Source organism: Lactuca serriola, chromosome 4, assembly GCF_051521515.1.
Source record: "Lactuca serriola cultivar US96UC23 chromosome 4, Lser_US96UC23_V15, whole genome shotgun sequence".
Classification (NCBI taxonomy): Eukaryota; Viridiplantae; Streptophyta; class Magnoliopsida; order Asterales; family Asteraceae; genus Lactuca; species Lactuca serriola.
Window position 1 is genome coordinate 369883093 of NC_136411.1, and position 25657 is coordinate 369908749.

At 33.3% G+C, this 25657-nt stretch overlaps 2 protein-coding genes and 1 long non-coding RNA gene across 7 annotated transcripts; 2 read left to right on the plus strand and 1 right to left on the minus strand.

Moving 5' to 3' along the window:
* The first annotated feature begins 1077 nt into the window (after window positions 1-1077).
* Window positions 1078-13781, plus strand: LOC145097711 (ABC transporter B family member 27-like). Of its 3 annotated transcripts, XM_079035351.1 has the most exons (19): window positions 1078-1175; window positions 1273-1371; window positions 8149-8253; window positions 8431-8505; window positions 8585-8620; window positions 9190-9264; window positions 9372-9496; window positions 9586-9685; window positions 9794-9965; window positions 10630-10748; window positions 10829-10939; window positions 11524-11668; window positions 11746-11878; window positions 11961-12036; window positions 12199-12264; window positions 12642-12749; window positions 12840-12947; window positions 13033-13230; window positions 13328-13781. In XM_079035351.1, the coding sequence occupies exons 2-19, from the start codon at window positions 1294-1296 to the stop codon at window positions 13532-13534; spliced, it is 2037 nt and encodes a 678-aa protein (XP_078891477.1). In that variant the 5' UTR covers window positions 1078-1175; window positions 1273-1293; the 3' UTR covers window positions 13535-13781. The 3 variants fall into 3 exon arrangements, with proteins under 3 accessions (XP_078891477.1, XP_078891476.1, XP_078891478.1); XM_079035350.1 differs by lacking the exon at window positions 1078-1175 and having other exon boundaries at window positions 1256-1371; XM_079035352.1 differs by lacking the exons at window positions 1078-1175; window positions 1273-1371 and adding an exon at window positions 6223-7332.
* A 414-nt stretch (window positions 13782-14195) lies between these two features.
* LOC145097712 (receptor-like protein kinase FERONIA) lies at window positions 14196-17731 on the minus strand. The gene has a single exon (XM_079035353.1). It carries the CDS (start codon window positions 17696-17698, stop codon window positions 14237-14239), a length of 3462 nt encoding a protein of 1153 aa, XP_078891479.1. The 5' UTR covers window positions 17699-17731; the 3' UTR covers window positions 14196-14236.
* A 787-nt stretch (window positions 17732-18518) lies between these two features.
* On the plus strand, window positions 18519-24535 carry LOC145097713 (uncharacterized). 3 transcript variants are annotated; one of them, XR_013704476.1, is made up of 5 exons: window positions 18519-19041; window positions 19159-20029; window positions 20702-22123; window positions 23518-24274; window positions 24427-24535. It is a non-coding gene; the product is annotated as an uncharacterized LOC145097713 (long non-coding RNA). The 3 variants fall into 3 exon arrangements; XR_013704475.1 differs by having other exon boundaries at window positions 18520-18845; window positions 18924-20029; XR_013704474.1 differs by having other exon boundaries at window positions 18521-20029.
* Window positions 24536-25657: the final 1122 nt, after the last annotated feature.

The window sequence follows — 25657 nt, forward strand, 5'->3', positions numbered from 1 at the left end:
AAGTGTATAACTAAATTAAAAACATGTTGTAGTTACTCATTAAAAATAAATGGTGTGTGAATAAAGATATTTAACAAAATATAAAATATTTAACAGAAATACGTAGGTTTACACATTTATCTATTTATTTACCAAGAATCATTATAAAACACATTATAATCGATCATGATTTTAATAAACATCATCTATTAAAATTACGGTCGTAGGCCTAAACCGAACCGCAAATCAAATGCATCGGTTTTTGTAATCACAAAACAATGATGTGTAGTTTTGTGGTTTTTTCCAACCGTTTTTGTTTCGTTTGCCGCAATTTCTGTTTTTACCCGCACAATGAAATGATACGGTTTTCTAGTGTGGTTTTGTTTTAAAACCGCAAGAGCCCGAAAATTGTGATTCAAGAATATTCATGATAGGGGTTTCATTGAAGTGTATCATGTTGGGGAGATACATGTTCGCCTTATTGACGAGTACTTGTATTTTTTTTAGAGACGAGAAAGACAAATTAAAAACAATACCATCAGTTTAGAGACTATCAACTTGGATCGGCTTTCCCATTTTAAAAACCACACCATCAGTTTTGTATCGGTTTCTAATTCTCGGTTTCGATTGTTGCGGTTTTTTTAGATCGCTTCGGCTTTTGCTCACCTTATTAAAAGATCAAATGATATAAGAATTTATTAGATATTATTTTATAATTTATCTTATAAATAGTTTCATTATTGATTTATAAAAATTGTGGATAAAAGATATCATTTTAAAAGTTTAAAGAACAAATATGATATGACGAGAAATATGAGATTTCAAAATATATCAAATTTATTTGTTTTTATGTCATTTTATATTTTGTAGCTAGCTTATTAACTAGTTTTTTTTTACAAATATATTTTCTATTGCCTAGTTTATTAGCTATAAACTATCTTTTGCGTTAGTATGACAAACACATACTTATACTTACGGTGTCTTGGTGATACTATTTGTATAGAATTATATATTACCACACTAACCAAACTTTGTAGGTATCTTTAGAGTGGAAAGATACAATACGGTCTAATGTCATTTCAATATAAAGCCTTCAATCATCCGTTTGTCTAGTTTAAGTAAAGATTGCCTAAACATAGAGTAAACATTCCCAACACAATCAAACTTTCGGTTCCTCAACGTGTTCTTGATCAAAGGCAAATTAATTCTTTCTGGTCTTAAAACATATTTCCTGCAAATTGGTTTTAGAGGTGAACAAATAATCAATTGTTGACAACTCTTATGTTTGTTAAGGTTTTTTGCCAAGCTTGTGAAATGGGGAAGAAGAAATATTTGGATTGGACAAGCCGGTCGATTATGTTCACCGGAGGAGTTTCCTTCGTGAAGAAAAATGTAAGGTTTTCTTTTTGCTTTTTGATCTTCGTTTTTGTTATAATTCTTTGTTGTATCACAAATCTAAATCTAAATATTGAACCTAGATCATAAGTTTGCTTAGATAGAACAATTTTAATTCAATCACGACAAAAGTTAGTTCATCTAAGTCATTAATTTAGTACTAACTGATTAAATAAATAAAATTAGTTTTTAGTAAAACGAAAACAAATGAAATGGTAAAGAAGTCATGCAAAGTAAATCTGCTAACGTACAATCCAAATCATGATATTAGGGTTACAAATAATCATTCATTAGTTGGATAACAACCTCTTGATGATCTAGATCATGAATCAAAATATTTTTTTGAACGGTAAATTTAACATACTATTAAACTACTCTTAAATCACCTATGTCACAGATGATACTTGAACCATCGACATCATGGAAGGAGGGCAGCACTTGGTATCACCGAGCTAAAAACCCTTTTGGCATACACAAATAAATAATATGATCTGAGTCGGTCGCACCAAACTTCATACTTCTCCACTGAATATTTATGAATTTGAAAGGCACATAATAACAATAAAGTATAAGTTATAAAAACTTAATCAGTAACCTCAACAACGAATGTAATAAATAAACAAATATATATATATATATATATATATATATATATATATATATATCAACAAATCAATACAAACTCCATGGCACCTATCGATAAACATAGTATATACCCATGTTGAGTATTTTTTTTCATAAATTCCTAAATGTATAGGTTTACAACTACTCAAACTATTATTTTAACCATTAGCCCTCCTTAGTAGATTTACAACGACTTAAGTTATAATTATACTCTAGTAACTTTTCCCCATGATATTACAACCCAATGGGCTACAACTATGTCTAAATAATATTTCCCTAATGGTATTACAACCATTAAGGCTACCTATGCAACATATTCATGTACACATATATTATTAAGAACATTAAGGATACCATTGACTTGTATTTCTCAAAAGATGGTATTACGACTACCAAGGCTACCACCACTTTCCAATAACAACATACAAGTATGGTATTACGACCATCAAGATTACCATTGACTTGTGTTTCTCTAATGAGGGTATTATAACCACCAAGGCTACCACCGTACTCAAATAACAATGTAAAAATGTAGTGTTACGACCAACAAGGCCGTCATTGACTTGAAATGCACTAACAATGATATTACGACCACCATGACTTTCACCTTACTTTGATAAAAATATACAAGTATATCATTACGGCCAACAACGTTGTCATTGACCTCCAATTCACTAATGATGATATTACGACCACTAAGGTTATCATCGTATACTAATAACTATAAACATTGTTATAATGATACTCTATTATAACCGCTCAGCTATACTAAATCTTGGTTCCATACTTTAGACAGATATGATAGTTATATTTAACTGTAACTATTCAATGACCTACATTGTTGCATTAGCATAACTGTTCACACAACTTAGATAACCAACTTATATAATACAATATTCATCAACTAAAACCATCTACGTACATTCCAATCATTAAAACCATTACATCGATTCACTATAACTAATAGCCATAAACAACTACACCAACACTTCATAGCTCATAACAAATATAACTAAACTAGTTATTTAACTACTAATTAATAGCCATAAACAACTACACCAACACTTCATAGCTCATAACAAATATAACTAAACTAGTTATTTAACTCATGTAGCATAACTTAAGTATAATTAAGCTAAATCAACTCATTACTCCACATAGCAATAACTTGTTATAAAACTTAGTGATACCAGTTAGATACAACTCTCAACTATATACAACCCTATAAGCTTTTAACTCATAATATATTATTCCATAATAACCATTATATTGTATTTATGATTTATCACATAACACAATAATAATCACATATCTCGATGACATTTATTAGAAAAATAATATGGTTACTCACCCTGATAGAGTATTATATGCAAGAGATTCTAATTCTCAAAGTCTTGTAATTGCCTTTGAAATCGGGAGTGACAACAGAGTTATATATATATATATATATATATATATATATATATATATATATATATATATATATATATATATATATATATATATTACTAAAAACTATTTGGAAGAGACAATTACTATTCATTTTTCCTTGTTATTTCTAGAGTAAAAATGCTTAAATACAAATTAAATTACTACTTTGACATCATATAATACAAAATGTAAAATCAACATCTATTTAGAAAAATAAATTTTGTCTCTGCCCATAACAGATTTTTATATTTATATATTTTCCCCTCAATGATTTAATAGTTTTTATCATTCCTAACTTTAAAATTAAATAACTGGTATTTTATAAGTTATGATTGGGTCCATTTCTATATTTTAAAGTTATGTTATTGGTCACTTTCAAGTCTTATTTTCGACCGTCTCCTTAATACATAATGTTTTGGATCAAAACTTTATTTTGATACTGTTGCGGTCTACTTGATATGATATAATCATTATCGTGATATATGTGGATTGTTGACATTTGTAAATTACATTCTATATACAAATTTTAAAGGAGTTACCCCATGCATTAAATTGACGTTTTTTTTCCCTCACATATTTTCTTTATAGTTTCCGTTTTTATACTTTCCTTAAGATATGCTTTCAAGCTTTTTCTTTTCCAGTTCTTCTATACATTATTATTTGGATTGAAATTTTGTTTTGATACTTTTGTGGTGCACTTGATATGATATGAACCGTTGACATTTAAAAATCATATTTTATATATGAATTGCAAAGGAGTTACCCTCACGACTTCAAAATTATGTTTTGGTCCCTTACATTTTTTTTATAGTTTTCATTTTTACTAATTATAAATGAGTTATCCAGTACAACGTGCAAGGTGACTTAAATACTAATTAACAAAAAAAAAATTGAAAATGTTTGATTTAAATTGGTAAAAAGGCAATAAACAATTTAAATAAGCAATCTAAACACCCCACTGACGACCTATAATTATCGTAACCTAAAACACAATCATATGTGACCACAATAAGAAAAGAGATTCTCTAACACTCTAAAATTTCATAAACACATTAAAAGTATAAGCACCTATCAGCCAATAATGAATTCGACTAAATTATAGCTTTTATTAATGAGAGGTGATATCTCTACTTATTTTTTTATACATATAGTAAGAAAAAAAAATATTTGATTTTTATATCCTTATTTAACCGAAGAGAGGTAATCATAATGATGTACAAAACTCAACATTTCTTTGCAAATGCATGGATTAAATATAATTGAACATATCACCCCATTTTATTGAGTGGGTTGATAATATCATATTATTTAGACAAAATTACGCTATTGTCATATAGTTTATCAAAAGAGGCACAGTGAGAACAATTATGATACACACTATGTGTTTGGTTTTGTTGTTTTATTTTTAGTGTGATTGGACCTTATTGCATAAAAAATGATTTTTCTATACCTTTTTATTCATTTTACATTTTTTTTGTATATTGTTTATTTATTTTTCGATTAAAAAAAATTAAAAGAAAACCCTCCTCCCTACCAACCTTCACCATCCATCTAGGTTTGTTCTTTGTGAACACACACATACATGAACATCTTCATGAACACCACAAACACATATACACACATCTTCATGAAAACAAACACATAAACATACACTCAAGAAAACAAACCACTCTCTATCACTACCGTCCGCTACCACCACCACCACCACCCTTCGACGCCTTCACCAGTTATGGAAATCAACACACACCTAAAGATCTGAAAATCGACACAAACACATGTGTATATATGGAAATAGACATAATACACACTCATGGAAATCGACACAAACATACACACCTGGAAATTGATATACACAAATTAGATATGGAAATCGTTGCATACACCGACAAAACATGGAAATCAACATACACCTACAAATTTTCGGATCTGAAAATCAACAAACACACCCCTATAAATCTCCAAAGCTACAACGACGACAACTAGGGTTTGCAATAGTGGTGATTTGTCTGAAAAGATGTTACGAGCTTTGGCGATGGTTTAATCTAGATAAAAAAAAGTCCAACTATCATCTTAATGGATAGTGGTGGATCCAAAGATTGAAATGAACACAAAGAACAAGATTCAACAGTCGGGTGGTTGTCTTGTAAGGGACCAAAATTTAAAATCAAAATGAATTATGAAACAACGGGGGTGGTTATCTTTAAGGGGGTATGTAGGATTATGATTGTGGATTAGGGACGGTGGTGGTTTCGACAACTCCTTTGGATCTCCAATGTGTGTGTGTGTGTTTGATATATATATATATATATATATATATATATATATATATATATATATATATATATATATATATATATATATATATATAGAGAGAGAGAGAGAGAGAGAGAGAGAGAGTATGTGTGTGTGTTGAAGGCGGTGACTTTTTTAAAAGGATGAATGTAGTAGAAAAAGAAAATGAGTTACCCGGTTAGGTTAATTATATATGTACCTATATTTGCTAGTTGTACTCCTATGTGTGAATGATTGAGTGTTTGATTTTCTATGCGAGAGAAAGAGATAAATATAATAGCACCAATGTGGTATAAGTGTTATAATGTTAAAGTCACGTAAGGTATTTCCTAATTAACAAAATATTATTTTTAAACAAAAATTATATATGCAAAGTTAATAAAACATTTAGAGGGTGTTTGAGATTGTTTTTTAAACAACTTTTAGACTTTTTACTTTTATGAAAAGTCAAAAAAATCTAAAAGTTATTTGGGAAGTTATAAAAGATCTTTTGAAATAACTTTTGGCAAAGAATAAAATCCTCCTCTTTCAAAAGTCATGGAAACGTGATTTTTTGTGACTATTGAAACAAATAGAAAGTAAATTACATTAATACCCTTAAACTTACCAATCATTAAACACTCTCCCCACTCAACAACATTAAATGTTCTTTTTGCCCCTCAAAAGCTAATCCAAACATAATTTAAAAAACTTCTTTTACCAAGAGTTCTTTGGCAAAAAGAACTTTTGAAGCTAAAAAGTAATCCCAAACATCCTCTTAATCAGATGTATAATAATAAGTTTAGATAATTTTGAAAACCAAGTAAAATTGCAAAAACTAAAGGTTAATTCTATACATACCGTAAATTGCTTCATGTACTCCTATGTTAGCGGGTGATGATGTATACCCCATGATTCAACAATTTATATAAGTAGATGATACATATAGTAACATCAAAACTAAACACTTAGGCTGGAGGAAGTGATATCACTCTTAGCACATTGGCACGTATGATTTTTTAATTTATTTTAAAGCCACTTAAGCTTAACATGTTTAGCACAAAAAAGATAAGGAGTGATAGTATGCCAATTTAATAGGTTTGATTTTATAAATTAAAAAGAAATAAGAAATGAAAAATGATAAACACCAATCAGAACACACATCTCCATTACCGGTCTAACAATTCTCGACGCGATCCGCGACACGACACGATATAAACGAGCTTGGGTTGAGTTTTTCAACCCTCCAACCTGTTTATTAAACATGTCATATATGAGTTTCTAAAAAAATATACCCGCCAACCCGTTTAGAATTTTAATAAAAAAATTATATATTTTTTAAATGTAGTATACCATTGACCATTTGACCTGTGGGTAACCATTTGCTGATTTGCAACTCGTTTTCCCTAAATAATCTCACAAACAAAATCGAATAAGCCCTCTCTCGGTCTCCCCTCTCCCCTATGTGATGAACGAACTCACGAAAAACGACGACATGAACGATTAAATCACTGAAGTCGAACGACGTCGATGCCTAACGTGAGTCATGCTTGAATGAAGAATACAATAGGCAATCGATTTGCTACAATCCAACATGCGATTAAGTATTGACTTCAGATTACTGGACCTCTGGTATGCTGCTTAAGTTGTTCTTTTCTCTCAGTCTTCCGATTACAAGCTTCTTTTCTCTCAGCTTCTTCCTATTACAAGCTGCACTTCTATACAAATTTTGTTTTTATCCAAAAAGTGAAGTGTGTATGCGTCGTTATAATAAGAATGCATAGTCGAGTCCTACCAAGATGTTTAATTATCAATTTTATTTATAGAATTTGACCTACGAACCAACGAACTCAAATCTGATCCACGAACCTGCCAACCTATGAATGCGCATAAATAAGTAGGTTGACTGGTCATATATGAGTTTATGTTTCAAACTCGCCAACCCATGACTTGTATGGTTAAATGAGTTGTGTTTGGGTTGGTGTGTTTTGACCCTTCAACCCGTAATCTGCAAACCCGAACACGACATGATTGTCAGGCCTCCCTTTGCGAGTCTCCTTGGCGAGCCCCCTTAGCGCAAGCTAGGGAGCGGGGGGAGCGGTATTTGGCGACCTTGGCGAGTGTGTTAACGACCCCTACTCCCCCAATGCCTTTCAAAATAAAACCAAATGGAAACACATAGAAACTTTAATAGCTGTCAAATACCAAGTAATGTTTTGGAAAATATTATTTACAAGATTCCAAGAAAAAACTGAAAAAGAGAATCTGATGTGGTTACCTACCAAACAACTTTTTTATGTCTTTTCTAGACGACTGAACAAAAGTCAACATTCCCAAAAACATGCCGCGTTGCGTTCATTGATGTGTTCTTGATCAAGCGAATCGATTCTTTTTTCTTTTTTATTATTAAACATTTCCAACAACCCTGCAAACTCCATGTTTCTTTAGGGTTTATTGAAATCTTGTGAAATGGGGAAGAACAAGCATTTGGATTGGACAAGCCGATCGATCATCTCTTCCGGAGGTGACAGAGTTCCTCTAATCAGAAAAAATGTAAGATTCCCTTTTTGTTTTTTACACCAATTACGTCTGTTTCCGTTGTATTTCTTTCTCTATCCCTAAATTTATCAAAACGAGATCATAGTTGATCAGTGCTTGCTTTTTTCAGTTGCATTAACTTCGAATTTCATTATGGAACACAATCAATTAATTAGTATTTCTTGATTTTAGGTCAAGAGAAATGAGAATGAAGTCGGGTCATCAAATGGTCCAGCAACAGACCTCGAGTACGGAGACGCAATACAGGTGATCATCGTTTTTTGTTTTCGATTCTATATATTTTTCCTTATGCAGTTAAAAAACATTACTTTTATCATGAATTTAGGCAGCAAATGTTGGATTTTCCAGAGTTCTACTTTTGGTAAGTACACAATTTCCATAAACAACAATTAGGCTATATTGTGTTTGTTATAGTGAACTAGCCCACTAGGCAAACTTTCTAGGACTATTTTCGATCACTTTTACGAGAAGGGCGTAATCGTCTTTTGCATAGATTTTTGACAGGGTCAAAAAATGCAATTTTTGTCCCATTGACATTAGTCCGAGACAAATGGAGTACAATTTATTTTGTCATGTCATGTCAGTATGAGTCCAAATTTCCAAATTCAGTATAGCCTGTTCTTTCATGTCATTCAGTCCAATCAATATAATTTGTCATGTCATGTCATGCTTATCCCAAGTCCAGTCCAGTCCAATTCAATACAATCTATTCTGTCATGTCATGTGAGTCCTGGTCCAATGCAGTACAACTTGTTCTGTCAGGTTAGGTCACCTGACCCATGCCAATGCAATACAACTTGTTTTCTCATGTCAAGTTAGTTCCATACAACCTGTTCTGTCATGTCATGTCAGTCCCAGTCCAATGCAGTACAACTTGTGTCATGCCATATTGTAAGATTTAACAATCATTGTCTTTTACTTACAATGTAGGCAAAACCTGATGCAGGGAGGCTCATCATTGCAACAATTGCTCTATTGATAGCTTCAACTTCAAGTCTGCTTATAGTACGCCACTTTCCAAGTCGATAGAATTAATCTAAAAGAAACGATTAAAAAAAAAACGTTAAAATTTATTTTAACGAATTGTAAAGCGTGTTATATGATGTTATCAGCCATCTTTTGGTGGGAGGATTATCGACATTGTATCAAGAGACATAAAGACACCCGAAGAGCAAACTGAAGCTCTGAATGCTGTTAAGGACACTATACTAGCCGTTGTGTTGGTGGTTGTTGTCGGGTGTGTTTCTTTTCCCATTTAAATCACATAAAACTTAAATTGCTCTTGGAATGGCATTTATGTAATTATATGTAACTTTTTGGTCTTAGTTCATTCTCAACAGCGCTCCGGGCATGGTTGTTTTCTTCCGCTAGTGAACGGGTTGTTGCTCGTTTGAGAAAGGATTTGTTCAGCCACCTTATGCAGCAAGTGAGTTTCTTGATGTTTAATAGCAATGTACTTCCAATTTTTTTATTATTAGTAAAATATGCAACTTTTTTTTTTTTTTTTTTTTTTTTTTTTTTTTTTTTTTAACAGGAAATAGCTTTCTATGATGTTACTAGAACAGGAGAATTACTCAGTCGATTATCTGAAGACACACAAATTATAAAAAATGCTGCAACTACTAATCTCTCTGAGGCACTTCGAAATTTGACTACAGCATTTATTGGTCTTGGCTTCATGTTCTCTTCTTCATGGAAGCTAACATGTAAATTTTCGGTCTTGTAATATCATTTTGAGTAAATTACATTTTGAGGATTGCTCAGTTTTGCAATTTTGATCCCAGATAGATTTCTCTTGCAATTTTGGTCCTCATTTTAACTTTTTGTAGCACTTTTTGGTCCTTTTCCGATAAAATGACTATTTTTTGGACCAAATTTGCAAAAACTAGCTATACTTTAATCTCCAAGTATATCTGATTTTTGTCACTGTTCTAAGAAAATGACTACATTTTTGGGACCAAAGTTGCAAAAATCAGCTATACTTAAAGGATAAAATATAATAATTCAAATCGTTACAAAAACCTCAAATGCGGACCAAAATTGCAAAAGAAAAGTTTTTGGGATCCAAATTGTAAAAATCCGCTATTATTAAGGACCAAAAATGTTATTAACTCTATAATGTTAGGTCCCATTTGTTACATATAGAAAGACAGTATAATACTGTGTTTGCCATGCATTGGACCAGACGCGTTGGAAATTGCAATTTTTTATTCACTCAAAAAGATGGGGCAGAGATTCGCTCTCGATATCTCGTCTGTGCAAAAGACATTAATGCCCTTTGGATTCTCATTATCGAAAAAAACACCGCCTAAAATTATATAACTTATGGTTGACAGATTTTTTTATTTTTTTATTATTTTTTTTGTGAAGTGTTGGCTTTGGTTGTTGTACCAATAATATCGGTAGCTGTGCGCTACTTTGGAAGGTACCTTCGAGAACTGTCTCATGCAACACAAGCTGCAGCTGCAGTTGCTGCCTCAATTGCCGAGGTTTGTTTAATTCTTTTAAATTTTATAAATTTTTGGTTGACTTTTTGTATAAATTGTTAAAACGTAAATTTGACCTACAGGAATCTTTTGGAGCCATTCGAACAGTGAGATCTTTTGCACAAGAATCTTATGCGATTTCAACCTACTCTGAAAAAGTTGATGAGACCTTAAACCTTGGCCTACGACAAGCAGTAAGCCTTTGTTTGACTCAATAGGAAAAGTCTCATTTTCTTGACTTTCTGTATTACATCCTTCTTTTGAAATGTAAGGGTAAAATAGTCATTTAGGTGCTATTTGTTTTTTCTAAAAAACCACTTCAGACCACTTATTGCTGCGCCGCGCAGCATACGCGCAACACTTGGCCCTTCGCAGCTGTTTGTTTTTCAGAAGACTTCTGACTTAAAAACTGCTACTTGTGTGCTGCGTGGCGCAGTAGTAGACCAACTGCTTCAAACCTCTTCACACCTTACTTTAACTTACTGCAGCAGTTTGCAGACGTTAAAAAACAAGCAAATTTTTTATTAAATGCTGCAGCTGTTTGGTCCACCTCTTCTGCTACAGAGGGTTGCAGAGGTGGTTCGCAGACTTCAGACATTTTCGTTTCGAAAAAACAAACAGTACATTAGTCTTGTTTAGACGGTTTTATTCGGTCTAGAAAAGAAACAACCTTATGTAAGAGGATGAGCCTGATTCAGTCAGATTCAGACTGTTTGATGGATCTGACTCAATCAACAACAATCAACCAGTGTCTTATAATTACTTATTTATTTGACAGAAAGTCACGGGTATATTTTCTGGTGGTATGAGTGGAGCATCAACATTGTCAGTGATCACAGTGGTGATATATGGAGCTTACTTGACTATTACACGCGCGATGACAGCTGGCTCGCTTACATCATTCATTCTCTACAGCCTCACAGGTATTATTCCTTTTATTTGTCTCAATAATCTTTTTTCTTTATTTTGACTCAAAATAACCAAAATATCAAAATTGCAGTTGGGTCTTCGATATCTTCATTATCAGGATTATATACAACTGCCATGAAAGCTGCTGGAGCAAGTAGGAGAGTTTTCCAGCTTCTAGATCGTGTGTCCAGCTTGGCCAAACCCGGGACCCAATGCCCCGTTGGGTGTGTATTGTGTGTGTGTGTGTTTATGCCACGTGGACATGTGGTTGTTACTTTTTGTTTGATTATGGTTTTTTAATTGTAGTGATCCAGATGGAGATGTTGAACTCGATGATGTTTGGTTTGCTTATCCTTCTCGACCCAATCATATGGTACTTAAGGTAAATAAATATAAATTCAAATAATTTGACCATTGTTTTTTTATGTTAGTTGACATCAGAATCACAGTCTTACATTGTTAGACACAGTACAACCTGTTTTTTCATATACAACCTGTTTTTTCATATATAACATACAGATTCTCACGAATTTTTTGTGTACAGGGGATAACACTAAAATTGAGACCAGGTTCGAAAGTAGCCTTGGTGGGTCCCAGTGGTGGCGGAAAGGTATTGTGAAAATTGTTATATTTGTTTTTAAATGTAAATTACAAGAATGGTCCTTGTGGTATATCAAAAGTTGTAGGTTCGGTCCATGTTTTTTTTTTGGTCCTAAAGTTGCCCCTAAGTCCCTAACTTTGGTTTTTGTTTCGAGAAATGAGAATAGTTTTTGGCTCATGTATAATGACTTTTTTACCCTTAAGGTTAAAATGGTCATTTTGATGGGTGAAGACCATTCTCAGAACAAAAACCAACAACTTTGGAACAAAAAAAGAAGGTGGACTGAACCTGCATTTATTGGTATATCATAGGGATCATTATTGTAATTATCTTTGTTTAAGAATTTTAAGCCATCAAGTCTTGATCACAAACTCGTTTCTCCATAGACAACCATCGCGAATTTGATCGAAAGGTTTTACGATCCATCAAACGGAAAGGTTTTGCTAAACGGAGTTCCATTACCCGAAATATCACACGAATTTCTACACAAAAAGGTAAATCTAATCCTCCAATTCACGTTATAAAACCTTACATTCTCCACATCTGTGAAAAAAAAATCCCATCTTTTTCTTGCTGTATTTAAGGTGAGTATAGTGAGCCAGGAGCCTGTTCTGTTCAACTGTTCTATAGAAGATAACATTGCGTACGGATTCGATGGAAAAGCCACCAGTTCTGAAATCGAAAACGTTGCTGTAAGGGTTGTGCTCTTTTCTTTCAGTTCAATTGTTTTTTTTTTCTTTTTTCAGAAAATTATACGTTTCGAGCTTATGAAAACAGAAAATGGCGAATGCCCATGATTTTGTGTCGTCGTTTCCGGAGAAATACCAAACGGTGGTTGGAGAACGTGGATTACGGTTGTCGGGAGGTCAAAAACAACGAATTGCAATCGCTAGAGCGCTCTTGATGAACCCTAGAGTTTTGCTATTGGATGAAGCCACAAGCGCTTTAGATGCAGAAAGCGAATATCTCGTTCAGGTGACACACATACAAACACAATTTCACGCAGTTGTATGAATCCTAGAGTTTTGCTAATGGTTGATTTTTTGGGTGTTCGTGTTTTTTGTATGAATAGGATGCGATGGACTCGTTAATGCAAGGAAGGACGGTGTTAGTGATAGCTCACCGGCTGTCGACGGTGAAAAGCGCCGACACGGTGGCGGTGATTTCCGATGGGCAGATTGCAGAAAGTGGGACCCACGAAGAGCTTCTTAACATGAACGGGATTTACACTGCACTTGTAAGGCGGCAATTGCAAGTTACCCAAAATGGAGAAGTGTAAATTTGACTTTTGAGTTTGACTATTGGAGGGTCGAGTGAAAATTGATCTTTTTAACCCCATGGCAATAGTAAAAAGTAAAATCCACAAGTGATTGACATATTTTTGGATGCAATTGAGAGCTCGGAGAAAAAGTTAACCGAGGAGTCGATAATCTCTTGTTTCCAAAGATTGTATGTATTTTTAGAACAACATTTGTATCCAAGGGGTTTTGTATAATATAGAGTCGATTGGCCATAGTTTGAAGTTAGATATTGTTTATTTTTGTCATTTTAAGTTTTATATATTTCACTTATTTGACAAAAGTAACTGAAAGGTAGTAGTTAAAACTGTGTTTTTATTTATTCAGTTGAGCAAAAAGACTTTTTTTCTTCTTAAAACTTAAAATCTTCAAATAATCCATGAAAAACACTTTTTTTCTTTTCTTCTTCTACTTCTTTTTTTTTTTTGTACTTAATAGTATATAATGACTTCATGAGTTAAGCCATACTGTTTTTACTTATTTGCTTTTATTCTTTTAGCTACAAATATTTTTCATTTTACAATTGATAAATAACATAAAAAAATTATTTATTAAAATATAAATATAGAACGTTTATTTAATTTCATTCGATGGTTTATTACTCTAAAAAACAATCTTATATATAGTTATATACATCAACAATTACAAACATCATTTAAGTTGATTAAGTACAAAAAAATGGTTTACATGTTTTTGGAAACCGAACTGCCATTACTAAATTTAGCAACATCTTGTTGTTGAACTGCAAATCTAAGGGCTTTAACAACTTCACTCATCAATGGTCGTTCATTGCTCTGGTCAACCAAACAACGCTCAGTAATCTTGATGAACTCTTTCAAGCTTTCAGGTGCTATTTTCCCCTTTAAACTCGGGTCAATCGTCTTATGAATCGTCCCTTTCGCTATATTACTCTTCACCCAGCTTCTTAAGAACACTTGATCTCTTTGAAGCGTGTGATCTTCTAGCTTTCGACCACATAATACTTCTAACAACACTAACCCAAATGAATAAACATCAGATTTTTCATTCGGTTTTGTGCTATTAGCAAACATTAATTCAGGATCCAAGTACCCTAAGCAGTTGCCTATAACCCCAGTGAGATTATCCGAAACAGCATAAAGTGGACCCACCTTTGTAAAACCATAATCAGAAACCTTTCCCACCCATTTTTCATCCAACAAAATGTTTCCTGGGTTGACGTCGCGATGAAGAACGGGTTGCCCACCAACTGTATGAAGAAATGCTAACCCTTGTGCTGCATCGATACAAATCCGAAGTCTTTGTTTCCAAGTGAGTGGATCGCTGATTTGGGTGCCATAAAGATGACTACGTAAGCTACCGTTTACCATATATTCATAAACAAGAATCATCTCTGACTTATGGTAGCAATACCCAATCAATGAAACCAAATGGGTGTCACGAAATTGAGCTAATGTCTCGATTTCTTTGCCAAATTCATGCACGATTTCGGGTTTTTTCAACCAGTTTTCAATCAAGAACTTCTTGAATCGCTTCATGGCAACCACTCGACTTCCATAATCGATGTAACCCTTATACACGATGCTAAAATCACCGGACCCCACAATGAGATTTTCATCAAAATCATTTGTGGCCGAGTGAATTTCAGAAAGAAGAAACCGGCGAAAACCGTCGTCGGTTGTCTTCGAGCTACTCACCGAGACAAACGAGTCCAATTTTGCGGTTTTTGACCCGTTCCAAAGCAAATCCCATCTCCAACTCTTCAATCTTTTCGGCTTTAAACTCTTTTTTGATGTTCCTTTTGGAGATATTAAATATTGTTCTTCGGGCATGAACCAATCTCCTCTTTCTTGTTGCTCAATTGCAAATTCGAGGCCCGAGATTACACTAGCCATGCTTGGTCTTCTTTTCGGTTGATTTTCCGTGCATTTTTCCGCTAAATCCGTAAATATTTTCAAACAACGAGGCGAGATTTCGCCTCGTAGATTCGGGTCGATAATTTGGTCCATTTTGCCCTCGCGGATACTTTGGCGGGCCCATATCGCGAGACTGCGTTGGTCTTCTTCGAGCCTGGGGTCCACCGCGGGCCGTCCACATAAAACTTCAAATAACACCACACCAAACGCGTACACATCGGATTTTCTTGATAACTTACGGGACAAAAAGTAGTCCGGGTCGAGGTATCCAACCGTTCCTTTTATATTTGTGCTAACGTAAGATTTTTGTAAAATTCGGCTCGTGTTTTCGACTTTCGATAACCCGAAATCCGAAATTTTCCCGACGAAATCCTCGTCGAGTAAAATATTCGATGTTTTTACATCACGGTGAATCACACCGTGATGTGTCCCGGTATGTAAGTAGTCGAGCCCACGAGCTGCGCCTACGCAAATCTTGAGCCGTTGGTCCCACGGAAGTGACTCGAATCGGTTAGTTTGGTCTTCACCAAGGTTAAAAAGATGTTCAGCTAGTGTCCCGTGTGGCATATATTCGTAAACAAGGATCATCTCTGTTCCATCGTGGCAATATCCAATGAGTGAAACAAGATGATTGTGTCGAAGCCGACAAATCATTTGAATTTCCGTCCAAAACTCTATCGTGTTTTCTTTCGATCTCGAACTCATTCGTTTAACAGCGACCGTTTTCCCGCCATCAATCACTCCTTTATAAACTTTTGCAAAACCGCCGATCCCGATCACTAATGCCTCGTCAAAATCACGGGTCGCTTCGTTGATTTCTAATAACGAGAAACAACGCGAAGTCTCCCCGGATGTCGATGGGGTTGAAACGTTCTTTTTCCCGAGCTTTTCCTCCCAAAACCATCGTTGGATGTACACAATTATGTTTAATGCTGTAACTATAGCGATGAATTTTGTCGCTATCACGTTTAGGGTGCCAAAAATTGGTAATTTTGGTAACCAATTTGGCGATGAATTTGGTGGAAACGAAGGGTTTGAACCCGCGAGACTATCGTCCGGGTTACTTAATTTGAAGATTTCTAACCCGTTTAACTTACTTTCAGTTAAGCCGTTTTTTGAAAAGATAACGATTGAAAGATCAGACATACCGTTCGTTTTATCCCCTCTCATTGTTGTCACGTAATCTTTATAAACCGCGATCCCATACCCGCCACTCCATTTGCTGACATCAACATTTTTCTCGGCTATTTGGTTGTTGACAATGACATCAAATTCTCCATTACTTCTCTTCACGGGTTCATATTGACAAAAATGAATCCGAATTAAATACCGGAATCCGAAATCGACCGGTAATTTCCACGTAAAAGTTGTTGATTTCTTGCCTTTGGTTGACCATGATGTTTGGTAGACCTTAAGAGGTGCGGAAAATGACGGTGAGTTTGTGTACTTGATCATGGTAGTAGCATGGTAAACCGGTGAAACTTTGTTCTTCTCCGATAAGTAATCGGAGTCTTTTGACCATCGTCGGAGCATTCCTGTGTCTTCGACCGGAGAAATGGCGGTTCCACCGGTGTTCAATCGGTGAACCGCCTCGAGTGCGGTGTTGTTGTCGATGTAGAAGTTATATCGGTGAGGTCCAATGACTTCCGGCCCCAGTTTGCCTTCCGGTGTGTAATACAGACCGGAAGGCATCGAGACGATTTCAATCCCATTCACGAAACCATAAACTTTACCATAACTCGAAGAGATTGTTATGGTTAATTCACGATTTTCATCTACGCTTACGCAAAACTCTTTCGAGAACGAGATCACACCGAGGGCTCGAGCAGTTATCGAAGCACTAAAGTTGTGTAGGAGTTTGTATGGTCCGGCTTGGACCGTGAACAAATCGGTAGATGTTTCGAACCCGATATAGGACGCGGGATTGAAGTGTAACCGGATGAATTTAGGCCCAGGATGGAGTTTAAACGTGTAAAAGAATGGTGAATGGGAGGCCCGTGCAGTTAAATACGGGACCGGGTCGCCAGAAAGAGAGGTGTGGACGGCTCTCGTACTGATCGAGTTACGAGCTTGGTTCCTCGAGAGACTGGAATCATCAGTCCAATCTCGTCCGTCGAGTGCGGACGAGTTCCCAATCGACCCACAGTTAACTGCGATGTGGTCGATCGGGTAGTAGGGAGCTGGTAAGCTCCCTTCGACAATAAAAACAAGTCGAAGGATGAATAGAAAGAGGAGATGATTGAGGTACATTTTAGTATGTATGTATGTATGTATGTGTGTGGGTGTTAGTCTGTGTTTTGTAGTTGTAAGGATCAAAGATTCGATATATATTCTTGTTAGGATCAAGTGGTCAACTAATAGCAAAAATAGAAAATAGACATGCGAAGCATAACTGCATAAAGTATGTCTTCAAGATTCACAAGGCACACGTTGTTTGAAGGTTAGCAGAGAAACATATTTGAGCAGAAATGAAGATGGGACCCATAAAAATAGTATAGACATAGTGATATTAATCATCGACAGAACCCCATAATTTCCACATGATACTTAATAAGGCATCTCAATTTTGTTAATGGGAAATTACCATATTTGTATAAATTGTATAATTATATATAGAAGTTGAAATTTTGTTGGCGATAACAAGTAACCGGATATTGTTTTAGAATGAGTTATAACGTGACAAGTTGGGTGTCACCGGCCCCCTAATTAACATTCGTATATTTAACGTGAAAGCTGCTAGCCATAAAAATGATGTTAGATAAATTAGTGAAAGCGCTGATAAAAATGATGTTACACAAATTAATTGACAAATAAACTAGCTACAATATATAAATAATATAAAATACATATAAAAAACTAATTTTATATATATATATATATATATATATATATATATATATATATATATATATATATATATATATATTAAAATTATCTATCCTAGTAAATATGCTAAGATTTGGCAAAAATGATCCTCCATCTATGTGTGGGGGTTATAATTTGCTATTTTCTATATTCTGTGTATACGTGTCGTTCTTTATACTGATCAAAGGTTTGATACGTGTGTGTAATGGACACGTGTTCTTTTTCCTGTGTTTATTATCAATCACCATATTCTTTTCCCTTACTTCCAATAGACATTCCACCTGCTTCCTCATTCATTTTTTCATTATCCCACTCCTTCACTGACTTCACCAACTGTTATTCTTTCTTTAAAGAAGCTTATCGGTTCCTTATATATTTTTTTCAGGGCCTATGTTGTTGGAATCCTTACGCTTGCTGACGTCTTTTGTGATTAAGGGATAATTTTGTTCCTGGTTGCATATTTGAGTATGGTTCGAAGGAACTGGAAATCCTCTTTTTCATTGTTGTCGGTGCTATCATCTCTCAGTCTGAGGCACTCACTTCCTTTCTCTTTCTCTGTTTTCTTTATACTCATGGCATCTCTAATGGCATTCTATTACCGTGTTTGTAGGTTTACGCTTCGAATTGTGTGATTTTGTATTTTTCATTTCCGCTTTCGCTCTTGAAGATGAGTAGTAGAAATCGATTGGATGGTGATTACAAATACCTCTTGTCATATCGATTTGATTGTAAGTATCTCACCTCTAATTTGTTTTCTTTTTTTGGACTTTGTTGTTTTTTCGAATAACACTTCTTACCTTCTGAAGCTCGGTTTGATACACTTCTATCACTTTCTGTTATCAAAGCTTCTTGACTAGGGTAAATATGGAAAATCCTGTGATATGTATGTTTATGCCCGCAAAGTGTTTGAGGAAATGCCTTTTGTCTTGAGGTGCCTGATTGTTATTATGTTGACTGTATAATTTCACAATATTTCATAAATTTTTATTATTGAGGCTCAACTGTGTAACTTGAACTGTTTTATTGTAGTCTTACGGTTCTCTCCGTTCAAGGCAACAGATGACACTCACATTCCACTACGCTGAAGCATGAGACTTTCCAATTTGTTGGTCTTGCCAAGTAGATTCAGATAACATTTTCTTTCCAAATATTCTTCTAAAAAGCAATAACTTATGAAATTCTCATTCTACAATCCAGAAAACTGTTAAAAAGGAGCTTGAAAATCTCCAAAAAGATTAATACTTTAATTGCTTTGGCTATTACCGGTGCTTTTTCAAGGGAAATTAAAACAATCAAAGGGAATTTTCTACAAAATACATAAATATGTTAACAGCTGTGTTTTTTTTTGTTAGCTAATTAGCATTGAAGTGGTAGAATGAATTGGTTATTATTTACCCATATACCAGATTATGTCATCTCTCTATATGTTTGGAATGTTTGTGGGTTTGATATGTTTGCTGCTACTGTCACACCACAGTTGAAAAAACATCTTTCGCTACTAAAGGGGTTGTGTTATCTCTTAATAATTGTGACCATTTTACAGTTTTGATTTTAAAATTCTATTAAAAAAATTAAATTGCAAAAAATGTTTTTAGTCAAACTCATAACATGTGCATGTTTGACTGATTGAGTTGTCCTACATCTCAAAAAATCAGGGAACAATCGACGGTGTTGCCATTAAGCCAACTTCAAATTCTTGGGTCACAATAATCGGAGGTAATTTTCTTTCTTGAATGATTTTGGTTCACCTGTCAATTTTAGTATTTATTTGAAGTATAATTTGTGTTTTGTAATGTAATAATATACTCTCACACAGAAGTTTTTAAAGCAGTGTTATATAGGAAAAAATTATTAAACTTCTACAAAGGGCATTAGCAAAGTTATGAGCCCCAACAAGTGGAAACAATGATAAAACTTTAAACGGCCTAAAACATTAACAAACTGTGAAACAGGGAAGACAAATTTCAATGATTTTTAAAGATTTTTGTCTTTTGGTTGTCTACGTTAACGATCCTGCTGTTAAAATGTTATGATTATGACTATTTTGTCCTTCCTTTCATTACTTTCTGAAGGTGGTAAAGAAAAGGGATATAATCCAAGGGTAAAATGGTCAATTTACAAATTTCACAGCTGTGATGTTAAGTTAGATGGCCTAGGGATGAAACACATTACCAGACAGTGACATATGAAATTTTTGTACGACGTCAAAGTTTCATATATATATTTCAAAAAAAAAAAATTCATTTGCAATTTTCATCTGTAGTTCCCTGTTTTTGACTATTTATTGCCTCTTTTATATTGTGAAAATTATGTTTGGGTTGTTGTTTATAAGGTAATTGGTATTGATGTCAATACATAACTTTCAAAAGTGTTATCTGTCATACACAGGAGAATTTGGGAAAACACAGGAGAATTTGGGAAAACAAGCACATAAGCAGGAAAAAAGAAGGGAAGGTCATAATGTAAAGGGAAAATGATTTAGGAGGGTAACTACCTCTTATTCGTGTTCACATATTGGCAACTTCTTCTTTTTTGTACATAATAAAGCAACTAACCTGTTTTAACTGTTTAAATTACACTAATATTACCAGTTAATACATGTTTTAACCGGTAACTCAAAGAGAAAATGACTTAGGAGGGTAACCACCTCTTATCCGTGTTCACATATTGGCAACTTCTTATTTTTTGTACATAAGAAAGCAACTAACTTGTTTTAACTGTGTAACATCCCAAAAATCATGAACAAAAATTTCGTTTTTAATTTAATACTAAAACCATAATTGTCAAACCATTAATTTAATACTCCGGCATCGGGCCCCGCCTAGCATCAGGCCCCGTCCGGCATCGACCCCGCTTGGTATACAAATCTGTCTCTCTTAGGCCCCACCCACTAAACACATGCAATCATATAACATGCTAACACATAAAGAAACATACTTTACCGTATCCCAGTCCTAAGAAACATATTATGCTAATAATGAGATATGGAACTTCGTCCGTACTCAACTAGTTCCAGCCAGGGCTTCAGCAGTGCAATGTGAGTCTCCTCACTATGTGAATGGGTCTAAGGCCACAATGTCAGCGCATGTAGTTTATGAGTAGGAAGACCCGGGGGTTAGCCTTAGGCATTGGATGATAGTATGTTATTCCAGACCAAGGTCCGATGTCGGGCGGGTGCCCGAGGAATGTTTGCATGTTAGATTATACTTGTTGTCTGTGTGATACTTGTATGTGCCTGGTAAGGAGGTGAGTGTGGGCGAGGTCCCATATCTCATCACTAGCTGAGTACGGACGATGTTCCGTATCTCATTATTAGCAGAGTATGTTTCTTAGGACAGAGATATAGTAGAGTATGTTTCTTTATGTGTTAGCATGTTATATGATTGTATGTGTTTAGCGGGCGGGGCCCGGAGACAAGCGGGGCCTAAGAGAGACAGACTTGTATACTGAGCGAGACTCGATGCTAGGCAGGGCCTGATGCCGGGCGGGGCCCGATGTCGGAGTATTAAGTTAATGGTTTGACAATTATGGTTTTAGTATTAAATTAAAAACGAAATTTTTGGTCATGATTTTTGGGATGTTACACAGTTAAAACAAGTTAGTTGCTTTCTTATATACAAAAAATAAGAAGTTGCCAACATGTGAACACGGATAAGAGGTAGTTACCCTCCTAAGTCATTTGCCCTTTGAGTTATCGGTTAAACATGTATTAGCCGGTAATATTGGTGTAATTTAAACAGTTAAAACAAGTTAGTTGCTTTATTATGTACAAAAAAGAAGAAGTTACCAATATGTGAACACGGATAAAAGGTAGTTACCCTCCTAAGTCATTTTTCCTAATATAAAAAGAGAAGGTTATGAGGATGAAAATTTAATTTTGCACCTTCAACTTTAGTCACTTTCATCATTTTTAATTGGAAACTTTTTTGTATTATCAAGGAACATCTTTCGCTATCTCAACTAAAAATTATGATAATAACATTACTAGATGAGGTTGTTTATGAATTTTTTGCTATATATTTTGCTGCTAAAGAAAAAGATAACAATACCTTAACATTCGGACCCTCGCGAAGCGAGGCTCACCCTCTAGTTATTTTTATAATTAATAAAAGATATATTTAAGTAAATTTTAAAAAATCTCAAGTGAAAATATTATTTTGAGTAGTTTTAAAAAAACTACTTTATAAGATAATTTTTGATTTGTCAAATATTACAGCATAAAAGATATCAAAAAATAAGTTAATACCATTAATGTTTCTATAAGTAATAAGCGAATAATATAATTTATAATAGATATACTTATAAAATTTATACTATAGTATAATATTTTGAATTTTATATATATATATATATATATATATGGGTGTGTGTGTGTGTGAGTGTGTGTGTGTGTGCGTTCAGGTTTATTTGAGATCATACTAATTTTGTAAGACCAAATCTAAAAATAATTTTAAAATGCAAAATAAAATGAAAAATCCAAAAATTCTTTTTTTAATTATTATTTTCGGAACTTTATTTAACTAAAAAAAATAAAAATAAAATAAAAATACTAACGTGTTTTTTGAAAAATACTTGAAATATTCTAATAGAGTATTACACTGTACATATTCTAATATGGTTTTAGAATGTTTAGAATATTCTACTAGATTTGCCAGATATATAAAATATTCTAAATATTCTACTAAATTATGTAAAAAATGTATTTTTTTGTATTTATTTTTTATTTTTTTGGTATTTTTTTTAGAAAATATATATTCCGAAAATAATATTGGAAAAAAAAGTCAAAAATTTTCAATTATTTTGCATTTTAAAAATGTTTTTGTTTTATCTAATAAATAAGTGGCTAGGATTGCGTCTCACGGTCTCACAAAATTAGGCGGTCTTATATGAACCTATATATATATATATATATATATATATATATATATATATATATATATATATATATATATATATATATATATATATATATATATATATATATATAGAGTTAGGTTCAAATGTTTTCAACAAATATTGTGTGCCTAAATGCACCAATGAGAATTCAAGAAATAATAAATAATTAAATAAATCAATAAAGGGTATTTTAGATCTTTTGTACTTTTAATTAAGGAAATCATTTAATTGAAATCCTACAATTAAGGATAGAAAATCAGTATTTTAAAACCCTAATAATAACCCCTTTGGTTCATTGGCATCTACAGAACATTGACTTCTTCCTCCAGCTTCCATCGACAAGTATTCTATCTCATTCCAAAGCTCCGGTGATCGAAAAAGAGAGGGTGGTCAGAACCGACACCCTTTGCCAACAATTATGATGTCACAACCCATAGAAGGGTTCACGGAAAGGAAGACGACAATTGTTGAAGGAGGCGGAATCCGACGAAACAAAGAGGCGGCATCCGACTCTATATACTCGATGAACCCTAATTAGTGATTTCTTATTCTCTTTATATTTAAATGCTAGATTTGGATGTATTCGATTATAATGTATTGCTGGAAATCATCGCCGCCTAACATCATTATCAACCATTGTTACTCGATCTATAGTTGCAGGTAATTTTTTTAAATTCTTATTGATTTACCAAAATTAATCTCTTTTGGACCAAAATACTCGTTAAACGTCATTTGGCCATTCTAATTTAAAATTCTAACCAACACTCATTTTGGTCGATTACTTTTGGGAGATTAATATTGGGCATTGGTAAGGAAAAAGGATTGACTTGGTTATTAAAAGTTTGTACAATTATTGATTGCCAACTTTGTTTATATTTGAAAGTTTGTTGTACAAATACTAAAATAAATATGTTATGAATTTTTTCCCAGTTGAGTTCACAATGATTACAAATAGGTTGATGCTAGTTCTTTATTCTGTCAGAATTTGCAGTTAAATACATTAAGCATATCGAGAAGAAACACAGGGAACCCGAAGAATGTTAGTTCTTTATTCTGTCAGAATAGGTTGATGCTAGTTCCTTATTTTGTTTGTTGGGTATATTCTTGATAATACAAATTCTTAAAGAATATTCTTGCAGAATAGTTTATTTTGTAAGAATATTATTTGCTGTATTCTGATAGAATTGTAGTTAATTATTTGTATGTTTAATGTGCAGGTTTTACAAGTGTATCACTACAAATTACTTGGCAATGAATTTTTGGTAGAAATGACTTCAAGAATGGCTTGAAGACCTGATGGGAAAGGGTTGAAGAATGAATCAAAGAATGATCACACTCATTTTTTAAGAATGTTGTTATTTTTTAAGAATTATACTTGATATTCTTTCAGAATGTTTGTTATTATTCAATGAATCACAATCATACAATGTGATTTTTTGATATATTATTAGTTTAAGAATCGATTTTGTGTATTCTTTCAGAATGTATTTACTAGTTTATGTTTGGCATTCTGCCATTCTGACAGAATAAAATCGAAAAATACATTTACTAGTTTATGGTAGACATTCTATCATTCTGACAGAATAAAATCGGATTTTTAAATTTGAATTAATTTAAAATATTCAGATTTAAAAAAAAAATAAAAAAATTAATCATCCCTAAAAATCCGAAAATTTTCTTTTTTAATATAGGTTAATTGACTAAAATGCCCTTATGCTGAAATTTGTGTGATTATATGGTACATGTTATCCTATTCTACTACCATAGACCCTCAAATCATGACATTTGATTATATTCCATCCGATGGTTCAGATCTGTGCATTCTGGCACACAATAGTTAGTAAAAACAAAATAACCTAACCCTATATATATATATATATATATATATATATATATATATATATATATATATATATATATATATATATATATATATACTATTTGACGATTTAATTGACTCGTTTGTTTAAGTACAATTATTTGACTAATTAAATATCAAAATTATCTAAATAAATTAATATAATAAATGAATCAAAAGTACAACAAAATTTTGCCGTTGACTAAATGGTATTGTCTTAAAGTTAAAATAATACACGCCATAAAAAATATGGAATTTTATAGGTTTGAGTTAATTAGTTAATAAAAAATATACTATATAATTTCTTTATACAAAATTTTCCAACAAATAAATATGTTTAAGCATAGAGAAAAGGACACGAAGGTCACCTATACTAGGTTATAATCCGTAAAAACCACGGTTTTATAATTAAAATTATTTAATAATATAAAAAAATATATTAAATGTTAACAAAACAATGCAAGGTATCATCAATCGTAAGACCCCTAGTCCTTAACTCTAGCCCTAGTGTGTTTTGGGTCTATATCTCTTTGGTTTCACGTAAAGTTTGCAACTTTATGTGAGGGTTAGACTGTAGAAGAGTGGATTTA

Excerpts from the sequence above, each read along its gene's own strand:
- LOC145097711 (XM_079035350.1), top strand. The coding sequence starts at position 1,261 with ATGTTTGTTAAGGTTTTTTGCCAAGCTTGTGAAATGGGGAAGAAGAAA. Across the intron at positions 9,497-9,585 it reads GTGTTGGTGGTTGTTGTCGG|TTCATTCTCAACAGCGCTCC; the intron begins GTGTGTTTCTTT and ends TTTTGGTCTTAG. Across the intron at positions 12,037-12,198 it reads CCAATCATATGGTACTTAAG|GGGATAACACTAAAATTGAG; the intron begins GTAAATAAATAT and ends TTTTGTGTACAG.
- LOC145097712 (XM_079035353.1), bottom strand. The coding sequence starts at position 17,698 with ATGTACCTCAATCATCTCCTCTTTCTATTCATCCTTCGACTTGTTTTT.